Here is a 23,939-nt window from a genome sequence, read left to right on the forward strand (position 1 = left end):
ACACACACCTTCTTCCAAAATAACTTCTTCAGAAGAGGTGTTATTCCTCGTGGAATGAGGTTTACCAGTGTAGGAAAAAGCCCTCCATTATTTCAATTTTTTTTCAAAATAACAAAATTACTGTGTGGATGCTAGTATTGTTTTTCCAGAATAACAGCCGTTATCCCGGAATAATAGTGCAATGTAGACGCACCCTTAGTAACTTTATTTCAGAATTAATCAACCACTGCAGAAATCAGGGGAGGAGAAATCTAGAAAAGGGACTAAGTAAATGGAAGAGAACAGAGTCTTGTGCTTAAGGCAAAGCTCTGAGAATCAGGAGACACGGGGACTGACTCTCACTCATAAACAAAGTAGGTTGAATGAAATCACCAGAGTTACTCTGGTGCAGTTGAGAGGAGAATCAGTCCTGGGCTCTTTTCCCTACTGATGTAATTTTTATGTGTGACTTTGAGCAAATCTATGAGTCATGAATTATGAGCAATTCCCGCAACACTGCACAGTTGAGAAGGAGTGAATAAGAACATCTCCTTGGGGGATGGTCACAATAGAACTCCCTGAACTCCCCAGTGATGGAAGAGACTGTTTCTCTTCCTCTGCTCTTTGGGAAGTAGGGCTTCATAAAAGGGTTAGGAAGAGATGGGAACATGGCCCTGCTCACTCTCTCTCTCTCTACCACCAATAAAGCAGGAAAACATTTTGCACCAGCCTTATATAAATTAAGCAGAAGTGGGGCTGTTCAGAATGGAAAAGTTCCCAATGATTTACGTGTTGTCACTTGTATCATAAACAAAAATTGGTGAATTCTTGTGATGTTTATTAGCAGAAATCAATGACTCTTATAGAAGATCCTGTAGAAAAGTCACATATATGGCCAGTTTTGGCATTGCTGATAATTTGAGTGACTGGAAAAGGGCATGACAGTTCCCTGTTGATGGTCTCTTGATGGCTTGTAGGTCAGATGTGCTCACTTTACACCTTAAAAGATGAGTTTTCTATTTGCCAATCCTGCAAAATCAAGTTGTGGTCTGGAAGTCAAACTACGGTGTGTGTGACTTACAAATAATCACTCACTATAAACATTCTGAGAGCAGAATTCTGCCCAGAGTTCCACTTGTGTCGTACTCTGATACAAGTAAAGACAGACTCTGGCTCCCCAATTAGTTAACATGTATGTTGATGATGCATAAGCCAAAATTGTAAACAGAAATAAATGCACTAACACCTCGTTTTTCTCATTAAATGAACCACTTTGAATACACACAGAGCAGATCTGTTGAGTAAAAAAGTGCCTTTTTTATACTGTCCTATTTCAAACTATAACTACAATTACTACAGTAAACTCTAGTGATTGAATTCTTAGCATAGCCGTGACTATATCATGCTTTAGCTGTGCTCATAATTTTTTTTCTTTCTTTCAAAATTTTTCATAGAGAACAAACACGAAACCAGAATTCAATGTACATGCGTCAGGTCAGTCAGCTGGAATCCACTGTTTCTCAGCTGCGTTCAGAGCTGCGGGAAGCTAAAAGGATGTATGAAGACAAGGTGTGTGGGGGCTTTAGCGTTAATAACAGCACCCACTGAACTTGGTACATGGGCGTCTTCCTGAAATGCACCATATAGTTCAGAAAAGGATAATCATGGTCTCATTTGAAAAGATGTTTCAGAGAAATTCAATGGCTGACGAGGAAGATTGCTGTCTTTTCTGTTTTTCTTTCAAACCTATTGTATTGTCCACACCCTGTTTAAGCATAAGTTCTGCAGCACCCCCTCCTTGACATGGTTTCCATTATGTACAATTTGCAGTTTGGTCAATGGCTCTCAGCACCCCCAATATAAAAATTGTTCCAGCGCCTGTGTTTAAGAACAAACAATGTTGTTCTCTAACAAACAAATTAGAGGAGCACGTGGATCAAAATTAGAGGCAAATGATTTCATCTTGAAATAAATGCAGAGGGCCGTAGACTTTAAATGGTTTTAAATATATGGATCAAGAGTATTATCTCTCTCTATATAAATGATTTTCCTGCCAGGTGACAGAACGATGTCATCACACTCTCTGGCCACAAAAGTGCCCAGGGAGAGGGAGGTAGGCCAGTGTAGCCAGCATGGGACTCAGCCCGTTAGTGTCTCCTAGAAAGGTAGATAATATACCAAGAAGACCCAATTAAGCAAAAAATAAGAGCTTCTTGGGTGACTCATAGCACCTAAAACTGTCCTTCAGTAACTTTATTTCTTGAGAAATCAAAGGGAAAACTAATTTGCAGTAAACAGATCAAGAGACCTAATCTGCATCCGGCATGTTAATTTTTTTACCCATTAGTTAAAGGAAACTTGATGACTAAGTCAAATGAAGCTACTGTAATTGACTAACAAAGTGCTTTGGCCAGAGAAAGAGGGAGAGTAATGGCCACACCCAAAAGTATAGGCAGAGGTGCTTTGGTCCAGAAGCACCAATTACAGCAAATAAATTTGACCCAATCACCAAGCTTCCTCATTTTCTTTACAAATCTTTTATGCTGCTCCTGAGTCTTCTTCCAGTTGCTAGGTTTCATCTGGCTATCTGATAATGTGATAATCATGTCTTACCACAGGGGTTGTCTCAAAGGTTTTCATAGTGTTGGCTATACATCAAGAAAGATTGTGCTTTGACTTTGAGGCATCTGCCCTTGTGTCTTCCCAATCATGAACCATTTAGAGTCACATAAAACCTACAGTGGCTACTAGAGCAATTGCTTGTGTAAGGAAATAATATTAAGTATATCCAGGTTGGATATTAGGAAAAACTATTTCATTAGAAAGGTGGTGAAGCACGGGAATGGGTTACCTAGGGAAGTAGTGGAGTCTCCATCCCTAATGGTGTTTAAGTCTCGGCTTGACGAAGCCCTGGCTGGGTTGATTTAATTGGGATTGGTCCTGCCTTGGGTAGGGGGCTGGACTTGATGGTCTTCTAAAGTCTCTTCCAGCTCTATGATTCTATGATTCTATGATTTTGACCTGACCTAGCTAGAAAGACCAAGTATGTCAGCACCTGCAGGTTCAAGCTGCTTTTCTTCTTCATCCCAGCAAGTTTATTAGTACACTGAAAATCCCCAGCTCAGAATTTGTGCAGCAAATCATTTTCCTACACATCTACCTTTTGGTGATCAATTATCTTGGAAAAATGGAGAGAAGTTCACACCAGCCAATTCCCACTCCAGAATTTCACTCCATCTGTTCCCTTTTCAGATCATTTATTTTGTCTCTCCTCCCTACCTCAATTCCACACCCCTGTTTAAAAAATACAAAGAATGAATTCAGTGCCCTTCCTCAAATGACAATAGAATTGTTACTTCAGTGGTAATTGAAAGGGGTCTTATCATCATTATCTCCTCATTCTGAATTACATGGGCTCTACAAAAACTGAACACATCAAAAAAGTTCAGTTTCTGTGTGTTGATGATGGTAGCCCCTACAGTATAATTCTTTCTCTGGTTCCCAAAGTTATGAGACTGTACCCCTAAAGAATGTCTATTTCAATAATAACAACTAGTGCTGTAATCAAAAATATTTGAGGTTTTACATTAGGGGTGGGGAACCTAAGGCCCGGGGGATGGATGCAGACCCAGCTTGCCTGGATCTGGCCCCTGAGGCTCGGGGCTCCCCTCAGCATTGGGGAACCCATGCTGGTGAGGGGTGGGGTTTGTTTTTGTTTGTTTCTCACTCGCGTGCAGCCCCTGAGTGATGTTTTCTTTGGTCAGTGGCCCCCGACCCAAAAAAGGTTCCCCACCCTTGCTTTACACAAATGAAGACCAGTTCCCAGATTTTTCAGGATATGGGTGGGTCCCATCAAATATGGGTTGTGATTATTTCATGATAACTCATGTGGGTTCCAGTGTGGGCTGGTAGATTGCACAACTAGAGATGTGCAATCATTTCTCCCTTGCCTCATAACCGGAGAGGTGTTCATGGGCTCAAGAAAGTCCTGACAACAGCTCTATTGGCGCTCCACTGTCAGGGAACAAGGGACAGCTAGAATACCAGAGTCAGTAGAGGGCCTCTGTGCAGATGATCCTTGTCGCTTCTGTGTCCCCAAGCATCCAGAGAGCGCTGGTGATGGGACCATGGCTCACTGGGCAGGGAAACGCTGTCCTCCTCCCAAGATGATTTGGGACACTCAGAGGAAATGCACAAAGAGAACTTTCTTGCACAGCAGTAGATAACTCTGAGTCACTAACCACACATTTTGTGTGTCTTTTCTTTATAATTTCCATTTCCTTATTCCCTTCCCTAAGCATAGGCCTTTTGGTTTCTTAGTGAATACCGCTATGATTCTGAAATCTCATAATTATCAGAGGATAATTCCCCTTTTCCTCAGAGGCTGACCCGAAAAAGGCTCTCTGCTCCCTGTAAAATTAGAGCTGACAACTCATGTAGAAATGTCTGACTTCTGGAGTCAAATCCTACTTATGATACATGTCTCATTAACTTCGACAGCCTTCTACTTATTAATGGAAAGTTGCTCACATTATAGAGCTGCTGCAGGATTTGACATGGTTGTTATTCTCTGTTCAAGAAAGGCCCAGGAAGGGAATAGCAAGGATGTGATAGGTTAAGCTTGAGGTGGCATAATACAAATCTGTTAGGGTATGTCTACACTGCACGGCTTTTTCGGGATACCCCATATTTACACAAGCCACCTATGATTTCAAAATATTTTTTGAAATAATGGGTGTGCTATTTCACCGTCCCGGAAAACCTCGTGGCACACGGGTTAAGGGATGGCTCAAAATAGCACATTATTTCAAAATTTGGCTCTGGGTAGACATGCCAAATTTAAAAATAAGCTATTTTGAAATAGATTTGAGATAAGATACACAATTTGCATAGCACACGTTGTGTATCTTATTTTGAGTTTAGGGTGCTGTGTAGACGCACCCTAAGGCATTTGAAAGCCCACTCGCCTGCTCTTTGGCTCCACTTACTGCTCTGTTTTACATGCATCAAAATTCACACCTTACTGTTTCCAAACGAGCACCATAGATCTCAAACCAAACCCTGTTTGGGTCATGTATCTCTGTTATGTTCCATCTGTAGAAGGGAAGCAGTTTACTATGTACTTTTTCATGTAGATGATTTTAATAGAGAACTACTGCTCTATAATCTCATTGTAGAGAAAACAAAGTTTACTGCTTCTATTCTATGCTAATTAAAGGGAGGTTTTTGGGGGAGTGTGGGGTTAATGCAGAGAGATAATTCCATGATCTTGGTATGGCCAAGAAATATTTTAGATTTTACCATGTAGTTCTTAAAAAATGCTGCAGGTGGAACTATGTTTATTATCACACAGCAACTTCTTATCAAAGTACCTCAGTTTTCAAGTAAAATGTTGATTTAATCTAACTGCCAACCCTGCAACTAGCTCAGACATGACCAACATTTAGATCAGGGCTACTCAACTTTGGAAGCCTCAGAGGCCACATTGGCATTTATGGCACATGCTGAGGGCCACAACTTAAATGTGGTTGCATGTACATGCAAATATATGCAAATAGCTTCTTTCACACTAACGGGCATGAATACAAAGCACTTGCCACAACCCTGTACCTGTCTGTTCCAGCCAGCACGTCTGCTTGCGTCTGTCAATGCTCACCCCATCTGGGAGACACCTTGCCGTTGTGGAGCATGTTCCCAGTGGAGGCCACATTCAAAGGATCCTACCTGCAGGCCACGTGTTGAGTAGCCCTGATTTAGACTATAATTGACAATTCCCTTGATAAGGTGTAAGTGGGAATAGATTCCAACTCACTCTGCCCTAACTGTGGTGGTTATCCAGGACTAACAAGAGAAAAAAAATCATTTTAATCACTAAAGCAAGCAGATACATCTCTGCAAACACATAGCGAGCAGATCTGCAGAGTAAGGCAGCACCTTTTGTACATAGTCACTTTTCAGAGTAGACCCATAAGATAATTAGCACCAGATGTTACATTATTTTTTATTTGTGTGCATACTTTAGATAGAAGATCTGGAAAAGCAATTGCACCTGGCTCGGTCTGAGATAGCAGAGGCTCAAACTGAACGGGATCAATACAGTCAAGAATCTGGAAACTTGGATGATCAGCTTCAGCAGCTGCTGGTAGGAATTTGGGATATTGATAAACCATTGAAGAACAATTTATAGGGCAGTTCCATTTTAGTAATCAGATTGTCTAGCCATCAGCTGAATACATGGAAGAACTTTTGTTTTTATTGTTGCTATTGTGTTTGCCCTATGCTTACTATGGAAAGCTGGCAGCCTCTTTATAATTAAGATTGAGACTTATTATAAATATAATGATGATGCCTCAGAAAGGTCTGGCAAAGATAACACTCAATGCAGGCATGCCCCTCGTGGCTGGGCATGGCATAGCAGACTCTCCTTCTCTACTACCAGCACCAGCGCCTGCCTGGGAGAGGTCTAGGAGGCCCTGGGGCTAGGAGTCACAAAGCCCTTCCCTGAATGGATCCCGCTTTTCCACCTGTTTGTTGACCCCCTCAACTCTAGCAGATTAGTTAGGCATGGTTTCTCTTTACAGAAACGATGTTGAACTTTCCCCCAACAAATTATATTCATCCATGTGTCTCACAATTTTATTCTTCACTATAGTTAATTTATATACTTTGCAGAGTCCTTGCTTGCCTTATAAGATCCCAGATGTTTAACTGCCTTTTGAATGGGTGTTTCTCATTCACACTTCTTCACTCATTCCACAGATTACATACATATTCATAAGCTTACATTAAGCAATATTGTTTCTAGGCAAAGTCCATCCTTATGGCCTTAATGTAACGAAAAAGCTAACATAAATTATATGGGTTAACATAACAAGAAGACATAACAAAAAGCCTAACATAAATCGGATTGCTTAACATCTAAAATAAATTATAGCTAAGAGAAACAGGGTCAAGGGAAGGGGGGAAAACGGGTGTATCTCCAGCTAGCTAGACTCCAATGCTGAGGAGAGGGGTCGTGTCCAGCTGGCTACATATACAGTATTTCTTCCAAACATTGTGGTAATTATGTCCATTTCCTAATTATTGGGCTGAGTTGAGTCCTGTGTTTGAAAGTGTACCATTCCGTCCCCCATTCCCATGTTTAACTCTGACCCTAAAGCTAAGCTAGGTTGGTATCTCATCAGCCCTTCTTTTTTCCTTTCATATCTACTTTGTAAGATTTTTTTTTTTATCCAGGACTTTCCTTGACTGCTTTAAATGGTTCCTAGCTATAGACTGAAGACATCTTAAATTGGGGGGAAAAAACAAAAATAAAAACCCATGCACCTGTACAGCTTGCACAGATAGTAGCAAAACTGTGCATTAGAGATTACTGATTTCATACATACACCCCTTTTCCAGTGCTTAATGTAATACTTCATCATCACACTCATCTTTTGCTCTGTGTATGAGTTCTGTAATTTCATTATTGGGTTTTGGGAGATTAGTATGTGTCACTTGTGTAACAGGTAACACATGGAATGCAAAAAAGTGTTTTGCTTGATTGCAATCTGTATGTTGTTTATCTAATCTGGAATGTGTAAAATATATCCTTTTCTCTGAACTCTTTATAGCTATAGAAATCAGAATCAGAATCAAATATAGAATCAGGACAGGCACTATACAATTAAGAGTAAGCTATTCTAATTTCATGGTCACTGATTAAATGAAACTAGTAGTTTCTAATATTCTTCAAGGCATTGGGAGAAAAGTTAAGTTTGTTTCAATGCCTTGGCTGTGCAGGTTCATTCTTTTACTCCCTGAGCCTCTCATTTCATTCCCTTTTCCTTTGGCTTTGTGTAGTATTCTGCATGCTGTCTCCCCTTTCAAAATTTCAGCCCCTTCATTTTCTACTAAGAATTCTTCTAATGCCCTTTTTAAAATTATTGTTTTCCAAATTGCCTAATAATTTTGGTTTGTGGCTTCAGTTTTTGAACCTTTACATTCATTTCAGAGCTAAAAATGATTAAAAAAAGGTATAACAAATTGTCTGCAAATAGAGTAAATAAACCCAATTAATTACAGTTATTGCTGTTAAAAGTGGCCGATTTTCCTCTTTGGCATATACTGTAGTTGTATTTTGTTAACTTTTACTTTTGATACCATGCTGCTTTTTTCAGCCTCAGGCCCAGGGACCAGATGCAGCCCCTGGCTTGCCTGGATCCAGCCCCCGAGGCTTAGGGCTTCCCCCCAGCATTGTGGAACTCATGCTGGCGCTCCTGTACTGTCCCACCATGGGTCTGGAGCACACAAAATCTACTAGCTTGGCCTCTTCCTTGGCTCCGGTGTGTGTGAGGAATAGGGGGAGTGTCTTTCTCCTTCTCAGTTGGGGGCCAAATCAGTGAGGGATTGGGGGGTTTAAATGTTTGGGGGGCTTCTCACTTGTGTGCATCCCCGACTGATTTTTCTGTGGGTAAGCAGCCCCCAGCCTAAAAAAGGTTCCCCACCCCTGCATTAAAGGTTCGAAGTCTTGAAATGTTAAATGCTTTAAGATGGAGCAAGTCATAATACTAAGAAAAAGATTAGTTTAAAACTATTGCTCAATTGAAGGGAAGCACCTCACAGGCATCAGCCTAGTTGTGCACCAGAAGTCCCGGCTTTTATTAGGAGGAAAGATATAGTAATGATGACTTAACTATGTAACTGATTGTTATTAAAGAAAACAAACGGGAGGATGGCTTAAGGATTTAAAGAGGGAAACGACTGCTGTAATATCTTGTAGGCTGATCTCCACAAAAAAGAGATGGAACTGAGTCTGGAAAAGGAGCAGAACAAGCGGCTTTGGGATCGGGACACTGGCAACAGCATCACCATTGACCACCTACGGCGAGAACTGGACAACAAGAATATGGAGTTGCAGCGCATGGAGAACATAGTGAAGACAATGAAGAGTGAGTGTCAGGGACAAATGGAACGTCAGGTGAGGAAGCAACTGTTGGGCAGTACAACTACCACTTCCCATTCCCATACACTAGATATTTATTATAAATAGCACTGTTTTTGTTGCCTTGGTAGTTGGAACATGAGCAGCATCTATACTTAAGGTGCCAGAGTCTGTCATTCTATAGTCCTTGTTTTAATCACACACAACTTCCTGGAATTTTCACCTGCCAGTCTGACATTTGAAGTCCCAGTCTCTGGCCAAGAGTGATTTTATACCAAACCAGCCAGAATTTGAAATATGGCATGTTAATACACTTCATGTAGAAGTGACTTGGCGCATTCTGGTGAAACTTGGTTTGGCTTTGGTCATGTTGTAAGCCTCCAACAATCACATTTTGTCCATGTGCAGTAAATACAATTGCATGGGACTAATGGAAGCACCCGATGAGCCTCTTGTGGGCTGTTCTCTATGTTTCTTTCAAAACAGCATTTCTGGTGGCAGTCACTTCTGCAAGAAGAGTTGGGGAACAAGAGGCCCTCAGAATTGATCCACTCTACACAATATTTCATCTGGACATAGTGGGCTACGTCTACACTGGCCCCTCTTCCGTAAGGGGCATGTAAATTTCAAGAGTCGTCGTAGGGAAATCCGCGGGGGATTTAAATATCCCCCGCGGCATTTAAATAAAAATGGCCGCCGCTTTTTTCCGGCTTTTAAAAAAGCCGGAAAAGAGCGTCTAGACTGGCCCCGATCCTCCGGAAAAAGCGCCCTTTTCCGGAGGGTCTTATTCTTACTTCAAAGTAAGAATAAGACCCTCCGGAAAAGGGCGCTTTTTCCGGAGGATCGGGGCCAGTCTAGACGCTCTTTTCCGGCTTTTTTAAAAGCCGGAAAAAAGCGGCGGCCATTTTTATTTAAATGCCGCGGGGGATATTTAAATCCCCCGCGGATTTCCCTACGACGACTCTTGAAATTTACATGCCCCTTACGGAAGAGGGGCCAGTGTAGACGTAGCCGTGGTGTTTATGTCTGTGAGGGGGCCGACTCACCACTGCAGCGCCACCAGCCGTCTGTCCTGGGAATTAGCTCTTTCTTGCCAGCTAGGTGCCTTCCTTCTGGTGGTGTCTCCCCTCTTTCTTCCAGTCACGGCGTCCTCTTTGGGACACTGCCCTCCGGCAGTGCCCACATCAGTCTCTGAACCCCCCTTCCGGGGGTCGTTGTTTACTCAGTGTGCCATGTCTCAGGCCCTGCAGCCTGGGAGCTTACTCGGCCAGAGTTTCCCTAGCCCTGCTTTAGCTCCAGGGAGCCTCCTGTTTCCCTGGCAGCCAGGTCCTTACTGCCCTACGTCCAGAGCAGCAGCCCAACTTTTTCCTCCCTCCAGGAGTCCTTCATTTTATAGCCCCCAGTTGGGACCTAATCAGTGAGGCCTGCTTCAGCTGGGGCTTTACTCCCAACCCTTGCTCAGGGCTGGGGTTTGCCCTTAAAGGGCCAGTGCAGGATAAGCGCCCTGTCACAATGTCCAAGGCCTGATTATTAGGCTGAGTTAAGCCCTCTGTTTGAAAAGACTGTTGCTTTCAACAGAATAGACTCCTGGGTATCAAGCTCTGGAGTCAACTCCTTCCTTCACACTGCTGCATCCTCTCAAAAGTGTTTCGACTTCTAATAAGTAACCCAGGGCCAATCCTATCAGCTGCTGTTCTCTACTTTAGGTTAAAATAATTTGTTCATCGCTTGATTTCTTTATTTGCCACCAACCAAACAGCATCCACTTTCCTGCAACCACCCACTCTGTGAAAATTCCACCTTTCCTTCTTGGTATTTCTGGGTCTATTCTTGTCTTCTGCATCTGTACAGCACTATTGGCAGCACTCGGGTCATGGTGCTTTCAGGTGGAGGTTGTTCCGTGAAAGCTATGCACTTTGCTGACTAGAGCAATAAAACTAACTGGCTGTGTCTAGACTGGCCAGTTTTTGTGGAAAATCAGCCGCTTTTGCGGAAAAACTTGCCAGCTGTCTACACTGGCCGCTTGAATTTCCGCAAAAGCACTGACTTCCTACTGTAAGAAATCAGTGCTTCTTGCGAAATACTATGCTGCTTCCGTTCAGGCAAAAGTCCTTTTGCGCACAACTTTTGTGCAAAAGGGCCAGTGTAGACAGCTCAGATATGTTTTCCGCAAAAAAGCCCCGATCGCGAAAATGGCGATCGGGGCTTTTTTGCGCAAAAGAGCATCTAGATTGGCACAGACGCTTTTCCGCAAAAAGTGCTTTTGCGGAAAAGTGTCCGTGCCAATCTAGACGCTCTTTTCCGAAAATGCTTTTAACGGAAAAGTTTTCCAGAAAATCATGCCAGTCTAGACGTAGCCACTGTGTACAACTGATGCACGCATATTTCTTCTAGGATGTATTTGCTGTGACATTACACTGTCCAGGCCTTATGATGTTGAATGATTTAGACCTGTCTCCCCTAAATAATTCAGAGAGCTAATTTGTTTATTCTGCTTTTCACATCAGCCCTACATATTTTTTCTATATTTTACACTGTGTTCTCCTTACCAAGGAAGCTGTGAGATACTATAATGATGCATCCAATAGAAAATCCATAGATAGGTGGCTAGAAAGGTGAGAAGGTAGAAAAAAACATGGTTGTCCAAGTTGACTATTTTATTGTTTCCTTTCAGATGGCTGCAATTAAGGAAAAGAATGAAAGCATTGAGAGAGTCTCCTCCTTGACTGCCCAGCTAGAATCAACCAAAGAGATGCTCCGTAAAGCAGTTGAAGAGCTCACAGCCAAGAAGATAAATCTGGAGGCTTCTGAGAGAACAGTGTCTGACTTGACAGTCTGCCTGCAAGAGAAGGAGAGAGCCATTGAAATTACCAATGAGGAAATCAAGAAGCTCCGTTCACGGGTAGATAGTAAGTTGCAGGAGCTTCAGCATTTAAAGAGCGAAGGGGACTACTTACAAAACGTGCAGTCAGAGTGTGAGACACTGAAACTGCAGGTGATAGAAAAACAAAGAGTTATTGAGATCTTCCAAAAGCAAATTGATAACATGACTCAGATTGTGGGCCAGCATGGTCGAACTGCTGGTGCAATGGAGGTGGAGAAATCTCAGCTTCTGAAAGAAATCAGTGACAGGAAGCTGGAAGTACAAGAACTTAAGGTCTGTACATTTTACCATGTTCACCTCTCTTCAGGACAGTATGTTCATTCTATTTTAAAATACATATACTGATATGTTATGCTGCCTACGTTTGCAAGCAGGTCAGAAAATGGGCCTAGGAATCTATAAACATTTAGAAGACCTAGCATGGCTGGGAACATTATAATTAAATCAGTGTAATTTTGATCAGTTTGTATTAAATATAAGAGAAATATTTCTAAGGATACATCTAGACTACAGACTTTTGTCAACAGAAGCTTTGTCGACAGGTACTGTCGACAAAGCTTCTGTCAACAAAGAGCATCCAGACTACAGCCAGTTCTGTCGACAAAGCAAGCCGCTTTTTCGACAGAGAATCTAGCCGCTTTCTTTTGAAAAAGCAGTGTGTATGCGATGGCGCCTTTTGTTGACAGAACTCTATCGACAAAAGGCGTTATTCCTCGTAGAATGAGGTTTACTGCCGTCGACAAAACTGCCACGTTCTGTCGACTTACTGTTGACAGAGCTCGGCGGTAGTGTAGATGCAGGTATAGTTTTGTCGACAAAAGTCCACGTTTGTCAACAAAACCCTGTAGTCTAGACACACCCTCTGTCTGAAGTTAACAGATTATGGGTAAAATACTGGCCCCCCTGAAGTCAATGAGAGTTTTGCCATTGACTTCAGCACTGCCAGGATTTCTCTCTGTGCCTATGTGTCACAGTGGCAACTAAACTGGACTAAATATTAAAAAATGCGCACCTGAGTTGCTCATGTAAAATCATGCTTTTGCATACTTCAAAAGGATAGTTGCATGCAAATTTAAAAATGTGTGAAATTACCCAATTATGCACAACTAAATGTGTGTCTGAGTGCATAGCTTGGCTTTTTATTTTTATAATTATAGTTATTAACGGTTCACAATCCTACTGGAAAGGTATAACAAGTGAGGTTCTGCAGGGGTCTGTTTTAGGACTGGTTCTGTTCAATATCTTCATCAACGATTTAGATATCGATATAGAGAGTACACTTATTAAGTTTGCAGATGATACCAAGCTGGGAGCGGTTGCAACTGCTTTGGAGGATAGGGTCATAATTCAAAATGATCTGGACAAATTGGAGAAATGGTCTGAAGTAAACAAAGACCTCAGGGCTATAGGATACGCTCTAGATGTAACTAAACAAGCCCAATTTTTTCAGTCTTCCTTCATAGGTTATGTTCTCTAGACCTTTAATCATTCTTGTTGCTCTTCTCTGGACCTTCTCCAATTTCTCTATATCTTTTCTTGAGGTCTTTAAAGAGACATTCTAAGCTGCTGGCAAGATGCCTTAGAAAACAAAGGGTTGGTTCTTGGGGCTTACTCAGTTCCAAGGGGCTCAAATCTGTTGGTTCCCATAGTAATCATTTGTGCGGCTCAGCACTGGAGGAGCATTTGTGCCCTCTCCATTGATTTCTATTGGTTCAGGTTTGACGTCGGTCCAGCAGCCAGAGTTTTGTATGAGTCCTAAGAAGGAGTTTTCTACTGCATCATCAGATCCAGAGCTGACTCCCTAGTTCTCTTATAAGCATGGTCCTACGTCTGTTGGTATGGTCCCAGATCAGAGACTTTACAAGTGCTGTATCTGGCCCTATACCCCGCAGGTTTCTCCCTTCAGAGACTCCTATCCATGAACTTCCCACCTCATCTGCAGTAGCCATCAAAATGAAAGGACCTTGTTACTGAGATATTCTGATATACCTCTTCATTAGCTCTGTCTTCTCTCTGTGCTGGAATTCCTATGTTTAGTATGAAACCATCCTTTTCTCCTTGTACTTTTGCTGTTGTGTTGTATGTATGGAGTGCCAGAACTGAGCTATGACTCCTACAACCTTTGGAGCATGTGATTTTTTTGGTTTCAAGTGCCACTTTACCATGCATCTTCTCATAGTCACCTCATATAGATGGTATACTAAACACCTTCCCAAAGGCTCAAACCTAGTTTCCATCAACTTGGTAAGAAATCATTTCAAATCCCAGTTCATGAACAGGTTAAAAGGTGCAATCAATCTTCTTAGAAATCTTGTGAGTGCCTATAAGAGTTAAAACACAAAACATCCTTGAGTTAGAAATCTTGTAAACTGATTTAGCCACTAACTGAACTCTGACAGTGCATATGGCCCAAGCACATTTTGTTAAAGACAGAAATCAATTGGGTTGGCAGAGGTATAGCATAGGCTGCAATAATCTGTTTATGTATTTATCCCTGCCCATTTTAAGTAAACGTGTCTTTTCCGCCTTAGTTTTCATCTTTGCACCAATTTATTCCATGATAAAAATTAGATTTCAAATAATCCTGATGTGTGTGTATCTTAATTGTTAATTAATAGATTTATTCTAATTTATTTACATAAGTAGATTGTGATGGAGAAGAAAGAAGACAGAATCCGTGAAATGGAGGCCAGATTGAGTGAGCTGGAGCTGGAAAAAGTTAAATCAGTAAACACCTGCACTGAGAGGCTCCGTGCAGTAAAGGATCTGAAACTGGAAAGAGACCAACTAATGAATGAGCTGAAAGTCAGTCGCACTGAGCTAACTAACCTTGCAGGTAGGGAGCCCATATCAGATATCTGCTAAATCAGGCTGATGTTAAAAATAGAAGAGCTGCCTTCTCAATCCAAATACGGCTGCTAGTAAAGTCAAGGGAAAGGTTCCCAGTGACAGCGCACCCGTGGTCAGAGTGCTTCAGAGAGCTAATTCATTATTTGGATTTCTGCTATGGAATGCAGATGGCGTAATCAAGAGGCACAACGGTCAGTGCCTGGTGCAAAAATACCTAGCACAGCCTGACTTTCTGGAGGGCCCATATTAAAAAATCCTGGTAGGTCACAGAGTGTAAACTTTAGCAAGTCTTCCCTAGGTAATATACAGGGAAGCTGGATACTGCTATGTTCTGTCATTGAAATAAACTGATCTGGCAAATCCTATTCATGGTTGACTCTCAAATTATAGTGGGATAGGTTTTAAGTTTTTTTTGTGACTGGCATTCTATAAAATCTAGTATCTTAACTCATCAGAAATAGGACATTAGCAAATGCATTCCTTAAATGCTGTATGTGAAAGGAGCTCAGGATGCCAGGGACATACAGTGTGTGATATTGGCAGAAAGTGTCACCGCCGATAACAACCTGCTCAAAAACTCAAGAGTATTTCTTATTACCATGTCACCAGAACTCAAGGAAATCACCCAATAAGGCAGCATTAACATCCAGACCAACCACAATTCACATGCTGTACGATCCAGACATTGTAACAGCCACATGCATTCCCAGTTTCCCTCGTTTATTTCAGCAAAGACACACCCACAATACAAACGCCCAGCTCCCCATAGTCATGATCTGATGCACAGCCTTAACTGTGAGCTCAGCAAGATGGTGACCATCCACGTACTTTTACTTGGATAGTCCGTTCTCAGATTTTGTAGAAGATAATAACAGAGTTGAAGTGGCCTGAGAGAGTGTGGGAGAGGAGCATGAAATGGACTGCCCAGAGCTCAGGAGGGCACACTGTGTGGGAGCTAGAGCTGTAGCAGTTGTGTAGCTTTGTGGAGTGTGATAGGGGATGGATTTGAGGGGGATCAGAGCTATTTGAGGGATGAATTTGAGTTGGAACTGTGCTGGAATAGTTTTGCAGGTTGGGGGAGTGTAAAGAAGGGATGATTTATAGCTATGACAGGCCTGGGCAAAATACGGCCTGTGGGCCAGATGTGGCCAACCAAGCCACCGGATCTGGCGTGTGGAGGTAATGGGGAGCCCCATGCAGGCTTCCCTGCTTGCCCCGCACGCTGCTCAGAAACATGGCCACTGGGCCCCATTTCTGTTTCAAAACTGAAAGGGAGGGAAAGCTTCAGGGGCTGCCCCCCGCCCAAAGCACAATCCCATTGGCCAGTTTCTGGCCAGAAACTGGCCAATGGAAGCTGCCTGTTTGAATAATCGGCAGCCAAGAAGAACCATGCCCCCTCTCCTCACCTCAGTTATTCATACAAGCACATGGCTGTGCAGCCTGTGCATCTGCAGGGTGGGCGGGCAGGCTGGCTGAGAAACACTTTAAGCTCTACAAGCCTTAGCTCTACAGGCAGGCAGGCTGGTATGGCTGCTGGCTGGTAACTCTCCTGGCCAGAGCCTGCCTCTGGCTCCCAACCCCTCCCTACCCCAACCCTCTGCTCCCCCCAAATAACATACCTAAACCCTCTGCCTCCCTCTTGCATCTATACCCCCTCCCAGATCTGGCACCCCAATCTCCTGCCCCAGATCACAGTCCCCTACTACCTTAGGTCACATCCAAAACCCCTGCAGTCCAGTTCCTTGCCTAGGTCACAACTGCCTCTTTTACCCAAACTCCCTCCCAGATTCCATTCTTCCCCCTGAATCCCAATCCCTTACCCCCAAGCTCCCTTCTGCACCCAACCTCTATCCCAGACCCCACAGCTGGCCATGGAATAGTGCAGGCCTTGACCACTTTCCAAAATCTTGGAATGGCCTCCCCGTCAAAAATTATTGCCCACCCCCACTATGACAGGACATAGAGCGGGTTGGAGTTGTGAAAAAAAAACCTTGACAGCATGGGCACAGGTCAAATATTTTGTCTCGCTTATAGCTATGCCTACACCAGCTAGCGATGGGCAGTCTGATTCCTGAGCAGCACACAGTGAAGAAGTATAGCTTTACAGTCATACTGTAGAATGGTAACTTTAGAGAATAGCTAGGAAATGCATCTCATTTTGTTCCAGTAAAAAGCAGGCTTCTGATGACATCATAGCAATGCAATGGAACAGAACTTGTTCAATTTGTTAGCATCTTTTCTAGGTTAATTGCATGAATATTTCTTTTAAGGGATTAAACAGCCCATCTGTATAACCTTTGAGTAACAGGTGGTTGATTTGGAGGTTACTTTGCACTTTCGTTCAATTCAATGTGCTTACATTGAACAGAGGAATATGAAAATGTAAAGAGGAATTATCGAGACAAAAGTGAAGAGATGGAAGGTATCATAAGCAAACTCAGAATGCAATTGAAATCTGCCCAAGCTGAACTGGAACAAACCAGAGCCACTTTAAAGACTATGGAAGGATCCGATGGCCATGGTAACTTTGGAAGAGTTTTTAAGGGTTTTTTTGGGGGGAGGGGTCTTTTAAACAAGAGGAATATATACATATATTTATTCCTTCAATAGAACTTATTAATGGTATTTCAAATATTTTATAAAAGGAGTAAAAACAGTGACATATGCAGACACTTTGTTGTTTTATGGTTTACTAGGGATCAAATTAAGTCAGGAAATTTGGAGCTGAATTTCCTCAAAGTATGAGTTTAGATTCTACTATTTGTACTGATATCACAGTCACCATCTAGGCAAAACTCCTGTTGACCCTACTGGGAAGTTTGCTCACATAAGGACAACAGGATCCCAGCCCATAGTCCGTTTTTAGTGTATTATTGACAATTGATTTCTAAATAAGAACACAGAAAATATCATGCCTGTTCCATTTTGTTCATAAAGGACTAATCCACTGGGAAACTTGTCTTTTACAGCTATGAAAGTTGCAATGGGGATGCAGAAGCAAATCACAGCCAAGAGAGGACAGATAGATGCATTGCAGAGCAAGATTAAATTCTTGGAGGAGGCAATGACAAATGCAACTAAGGTCACAAGAGCTCCAAGTAAAAGTATTTAACTATATTTAGATAAATAGTTCCAAGTAGAGATCCAGGGCCAAATTCGGGGATAGTCCAAGAGAGACCAAAGGGAGTATTAGTTACACCTTCATTTGGCTTCCATCAGTTCTATGTTACATCAATCAGTCGGTCTCCAGACTTAGATTCCCTTAGACTTAGGGCCTAATTCTCATATGCACTAAGTTCTCTAGTGATGTAAAAGAGCCCTAAACTGGGTGTAAATATAATTTACTGCCAGAGCAGCTTAAGGTAACTTTGGTGTAAATTAGAATCAGGCCCCTAATTACTTATAAACTCTTTTAGACTCAAGCCCTATTACCAACTGACTTCCCTTTCTTGCACATCCCTCTGAATCTGGCCCTTGGTGCTTATCCTTAGTTTTACCTTCCAGTTTTGTTTGCTGCTGAGTTTAAGATACTTGCTCCTATCTGAAAAATCCACCCAAAAGTGATTTGGGTTTGTTCTACTCAGTAGCAGGCAATTATTATATTTATTAGCTAACATACCCTGATTGACAAAAATTGTCAGACAGCTACACTAACTTTTCATATTTTCTTTAAACATTATTGTTCATACGATAATGCCAGACCGGGTGCTTGCTTTGGAGACTGTTTAGCAGGTTTTGTCATAAATCAGATTCTCGGTATTTCAAGTTTTGGTAGGTTCTGCTTAGCAGTTTCTTAATAGTGAAGCTCTCTCTAGTGATTCCAAGACACATAAGTGATTTAGTAGAGTTGACTGGATAATCACGTAGAAGTGGTCACAGCAGTTCAGCCTCCTCTGCTAGCTTTAGATCTAGTCAGCTGTGTGGAGTTTGACAGGTTTTTCTTTGGTATTGGGCAATGGAAGAGCTTATAAAAGTGAACTGTGGAGCATGTACTCTCAAAACTTCAAATTTCTGATTTGAAATGGTTCAAGGTTCTGGGGGGTGACAGCCAAACTCTGAGGGGTCATTTTCCTCTTGTGAAAACTCCTGTTTCTAAGTACAATAACTGAGCTTCTGGAAAGATTCACTGAAAATTGTGAACACTATAAACTACTTCAAATCACTAATCTTATTGAAAAGAGATGTGTATAACGTTAGTAATCTCATATTCATGTTGGTCTGTATCTCTACAAATGCAGGAGAAGCATTATCTGAAAGAAGAGAAAAATAAGCTAAGCCAAGAACTGAGTTGCATTGCAACAGAAAATAACAAGATGGCTGGAGAACTGGAGATCCTAAGGTCACAGGATCGCCGCTTGAAAGAAAAGATTGCTAACATGGAGGCAGCTCTGGATAAGGTAGCTCTTGGTACCATCAGACTTTTTTGTACTACTTCCTATGAAGAAAGGGGATTGGCATTTTTATCCATGCTGCAGTAAGGAACCAGTGGGGTTGACAGAGGAGACAGAGACAAGGTGGCTGTCAGGGTGATTAGGATGAGGCACCTAGGGAGGGAGGGAGTTATTCACACAAGCACATGGCTGTGCAGGTGTAGGGCAGACAGGCTGAGAAACATTTTAAGCTCTTCAAGCTTTAGCTCTACAGGCAGGCAGGCTGGTTTGGTTCCTGGCTGGTAAGTCTCCTGGCCAGAGCCTGCCTCTGGCACCCCAGCCCCTTCTTTCCCCAACCTTTGCCTCCCCCCATCAACATACCCAAACCCTATGCCCCCCTCTTGCATCTATACCTCCTCCCAGATCTCCTGCCCCAGATCACAATCCCCTCCTATCCTAGGTCACATCCCTAGGGAGACTACAGCTGTGTACACTATAGGCTTTTAGCAACAAGGCTGTGACGACACAGCCCCCTTGCTAAAAGTCAGCACATGTGAATGCCATTTGTCAGCACTTGTGCAGACAAAATACTTCTAGCCCCCACAAGTGGCTTTCGCTTTGTCAGCAGAAGAAAGCTCCTGCCGACAAAGCAGCGTTCATATTTACAATTACCAAGGCAAAACTTTTGTCATTGGATGGGGGGTGATAAATACCTATGAATGACAAACATTTTGTTGACCAATTGCGAGAGTGGGGAAGATGGATCAGACTCACAGCTGACACTACAGGCATTGTTAATGTTTTTAGCACAGCTTTGTTGGGTGTAACAGAATATACATTAATAATACAGCCAACTAACAAAGGCGTAGGCACAGGGGAGACTGGTGCTGTCTGAAAGCGAGTGGGTAAAAACTAACTGTAAACAGAGTCAGAGCCTATTTAAAGCAGTGGGTAAAGATCACACAGATGGTCAGACAAGATAGATCGGCGCTATCTTACCTGCCCTGGAGTGCCTCCACTGTGTAGACATCATCCAATGTAATTGATCAACCTGCTGCTCATAAATTATTTCTGAGTTGAAGGTTGAAATGGAAACTACCATGCAAATAAGAGGCAGCTATTTATGGGTATGAACACACTTCACTGTTCTTCAGTGAACACAGAGAATCAGCTCCCTGTTTGCCATGTGGCCATGGTAAAGAACAACACAAAGAACCTCAGTTTCTTCTAACACTGAACAAGGAAATTTATTAGAATAATGAAAACACCCTTCCTAGAGCTTCCCCATCTCTCTCTGCCTCACTGTAGAGCAGGGGTGGGGAACATCAGGCCTGGGGTCTGGATATGGCCACTGGCTTTCCTGGATCCCCCGAGGCTCAGGGCCCCCCCCCTTCCATTGCGGAACTAGTGCAGGCACTCTGGCCACCCTGCTGTCCCATCACAGGGCTGGAGCAAACAAAATCAACAAGGTTGGGCCCTTCTAGGCTCTGGCGTGCAAGGGGAATGTGGGGGGTGTCTTTCTCCTTCTCAGGGGCCACATCAGTGAGGGGATTTTGTTTTTTTGCTTCTCACTTGTGTGTGGCCCCCGACTGATTTTTCTGTGGGTCAGTGGCCCCCCGATCCAAAAAAGGTCCCTCCCCGCCACTATAGAGCTTGGGCTCAGAAACTTCTCCAGCTCCTGTTGCTTACTTGCCTGCTACCGATTAAAAAACAAACAAAAAACCACACCAGGATCCATATTATCATATCTGCCCACATTTTGCTACTATAAACAATTTATTTAACAAGTTGTATTATTTAAGCGTGGAGATTCAAACAAGTCACTAACTCTACCCCCTCGCCCACTTCAAAGCCTGAGGAGGATTTGCCCTGTTAATACACTTGAATTACCAAATCCCGGAGGTGTTCAGGATTCTTTCCAACAGGAATACCACCTTTCGCTAAGATTGTTGTGTGGGTATCATTGTTACTATGGTCCTATGGCAATTCAGCAGTCTTTGGAAACTCTGCAGGGCCAGCATCTGGTCTTTTATTTCTAGAAAGCACCTACCACACTGGTGGCTCTGTACAAATAAAAAGTGTCTTGGTATGTCCCCGTATTCTTAATAGAAAGAAAGGATTTAAAACATTTAATAGAACACAAAAAAAAAGGTTAATTAAAATCTCATATTCTCTCTTGCAGGCATCTATGCAATTTGCAGAATGTCAGTGCATAATACAATGTCAGGAGCAAGAAGCTATGCGCTTCAAACTACAACACACTTTGGATGTAAAAGTAAGTTCTTTATAGCTAATATGTGGAATGAAAAGTATAGGCACTTCATCTTGATTCCAGTTTTAATACTGTCTAGTGCTATTCCGAAATAACTTAGTCCATGTCTGCACAGCAGGCAGTTATTTCGAAATAGTGTCAAAATACTGTCAAGCTGGAGACTTCTTACTCCAACTCCTGTACCCCGCATTGTATGAGAATAAGGGAAGTCGGAGGAAGAGTGCTCTATTTCAAAATAAATGCTGTGTAGACGCTCCAAATAAGCTATTTCAAAATAAGATATGCAATTGACGTAGCTCAATTTGCGTAGCTTATTTCGAGTTAAGCCCTGTGATACTCCTGAAATATTCTGACAGCTTCAGGTAAATTAGAATTGGAGAGTTTTATTGAATTATATATAAAATGTAATAATACACCCAGAACAGTAATGCTATTTAACTTGACATTAACATTTGGGGCAATTTTTTTTGTAGCAAGTCAACCAAATGCTGATTTCCCTGTCTTGACTATGCATCACTTCACAGGCACACTTCTCCCGTTAGCCCTCATCTGCAAGCCTGTAAGAACTGCACACAACTTTCATAGGGATGTGACCACACCCTGGCATAATAAGGGCTGGCTTAATAAGAGGATGATGCTTTTCCAGGTTAACATCACTCCTGCCTAGGGCTGACATAGTAGCAGAAACAATCTCTTTCTATATTACCCCTGCCTATGACCACTTTGATATCAGAAATAATTTTTAACCATGCCAGAGTCCCCAAATAGAGCCCTTCACTACATAAGAGTCTATATTAAACTCTGGTGTCTTCTCTCCTAGCCAGAGCTCTTATTCTGTCCCTGTTTGTTCTCACAACCCATCTTCCCAGCTCATCCTAGTTGGAGTTTAACCTTCCAGTACTGGCCTGTAGCTGCAGGCCCAAACTCCATCCAAGTTTCTCCACACAAGCTGCCCAGTCTCTGGAATTCTCTCCCTTCACAGCTCCCTTCATCTCAGGGTCATCCCCACAGGAGGCCTTCACATACTCTGCAATTTCGCTATGCTATGCTGTGCTCCCCCTCCTGCAGCAATCACCCTGTTCTCTCTCAGGGGTATCACTTTCTATAATCAGACCTGGCTCATCCCCAGCCTTTAAGGCAGGGGTGGGGAATCTCAGGTCAGGGGCCAGATGCAACCCCAGCTTACCTGGATATGGCCCCCAAGATTCAGGGATCTCCCCCCTCCCCCACATTGGAGAGTCTGCACTGGTGCTCCAACCTCCCTGCCACCCAGCCACAGGGCTGGAGCACACAGAATCTACTAGGGTGGGCCCCCCTAAGCTCTGGTGTGTGAGGGGAATGTGGGAAGTGTCTTTTTCATTCTCTGTCAGGAGCTTCTCATTTTGCTTCTCAATTTTGTGTGGCTCCCAACTGATTTTTCTATGGGTCAGCAGCCCCCCTCCCCCCCGACCCAAAAAAGGCTCCTCACCCCTGCTTTAAGGGATGAGCCACCCTGTGGCAGCTCCTAAGAATTGTTATCCCTGAGTGGTTCCCAGCTAGACAACAGATGGAAGCACCACAGCAGTGCATGGAATTGTGAGCACAAAGCAAATTGCTGGAAGCGTTTTCAGTGTGATTAATGGGGCTAAATGGGTCACTTTTGAGAATCTTGGACAACGGTCCCATTGTGCAACACACCGTAAAAAGCACCTAACAAAGACAATCCATGTCCCAAGTGTTTCATCTGTCACCATTCTTTCTGCTTGCACATGACTCCTGTTTTTCTTCAGGAGCTACAGGGCCCAGGATATACATCAGGTTCCACTTCTGGAAAGCCACGCCACATACTGCCACTTTCTCATCCCCACTCAACTGTGCCACCATCCCAAGCCTTTGCAGGCTTCATTCCGCACGTGAGTATCTGCTCTAGACTGTGAAGTTGGCATGACGACGAGTTGTGCTGAAGTTCAAAAACAGATGTCATTTGCATTTGGAGTTTTTCAAAAGAAGATTCTTCCCTATCAGGATTAACTAATTTCCTAGAATTTCTCTTATATTCTGGACTTCTTTGTTTTCTTTTTATTAAGCTAAGACCATCTTAAAAGCAGCTGGACAATAAAAACTAGCTAACTTTTTAAAACAAATATCCTTACTTCTTTCACTAACACCACTTTTCTCCCTTTCTGTTGTAACTCAGCACAAACAATGCAAAAAAGATTAATACGATTTCCAGCGTCCAGCCAATTGTGTTTTCTGGTTCTCATGCACCGGTAAATCCTGAAGTATTTGGACTGCAAATTCTGCAAAAGAATGTTTAAAATGTTTCTCCCTATACTGGCATTCTCTATTTTTTTCCTTTTCGTTTGGCAGGTTTTGTATTAATATTAGATTATGTAATCTTCCTCCCTTCTTTTTAAATACACCTAAATCATGGATTTAACCTACAACTTGTGCAGAAAATAATTCTCCATTATTTTCTGAGCAGTTTTTATAGGATTCTCCATAAAGGACATGACCCTTCTCCTACCCAGGTAAATGGGAGTCTGCATTACCTTTGGCAGCAATTGGATCAAGCTCATACACATTAAAACACAGCAGAGTGTGGGTTTATCAGTTGCTATGTGCACACTTTATTTTTTAATCAGTAAATATGTACTGAAGGACCAATTCTGTCCTCACACC

General features: G+C 42.6%; 1 protein-coding gene across 2 annotated transcripts in view; it reads left to right on the forward strand.

Annotated features, from left to right (window-relative positions):
* Nucleotides 1–23,939, forward strand: part of CCDC158 (coiled-coil domain containing 158) — a 61,069-nt gene that overhangs the window by 15,109 nt on the left and 22,021 nt on the right. For both annotated transcript variants that reach the window (XM_075929437.2, XM_075929438.2), the window contains exons 10-19: nt 1,434–1,548; nt 6,002–6,121; nt 8,741–8,938; nt 11,577–12,059; nt 14,433–14,622; nt 17,005–17,157; nt 17,606–17,718; nt 18,875–19,033; nt 21,189–21,281; nt 23,048–23,170. In XM_075929437.2, the coding sequence (XP_075785552.2) occupies nt 1,434–1,548; nt 6,002–6,121; nt 8,741–8,938; nt 11,577–12,059; nt 14,433–14,622; nt 17,005–17,157; nt 17,606–17,718; nt 18,875–19,033; nt 21,189–21,281; nt 23,048–23,170 (1,747 nt within the window). The remainder of the gene's footprint in view (nt 1–1,433; nt 1,549–6,001; nt 6,122–8,740; nt 8,939–11,576; nt 12,060–14,432; nt 14,623–17,004; nt 17,158–17,605; nt 17,719–18,874; nt 19,034–21,188; nt 21,282–23,047; nt 23,171–23,939) is intronic.

The sequence above is a fragment of the Pelodiscus sinensis genome, chromosome 4, assembly GCF_052426305.1.
Source record: "Pelodiscus sinensis isolate ZL-2025 chromosome 4, ASM5242630v1, whole genome shotgun sequence".
NCBI classification, from domain to species: Eukaryota; Metazoa; Chordata; order Testudines; family Trionychidae; genus Pelodiscus; species Pelodiscus sinensis.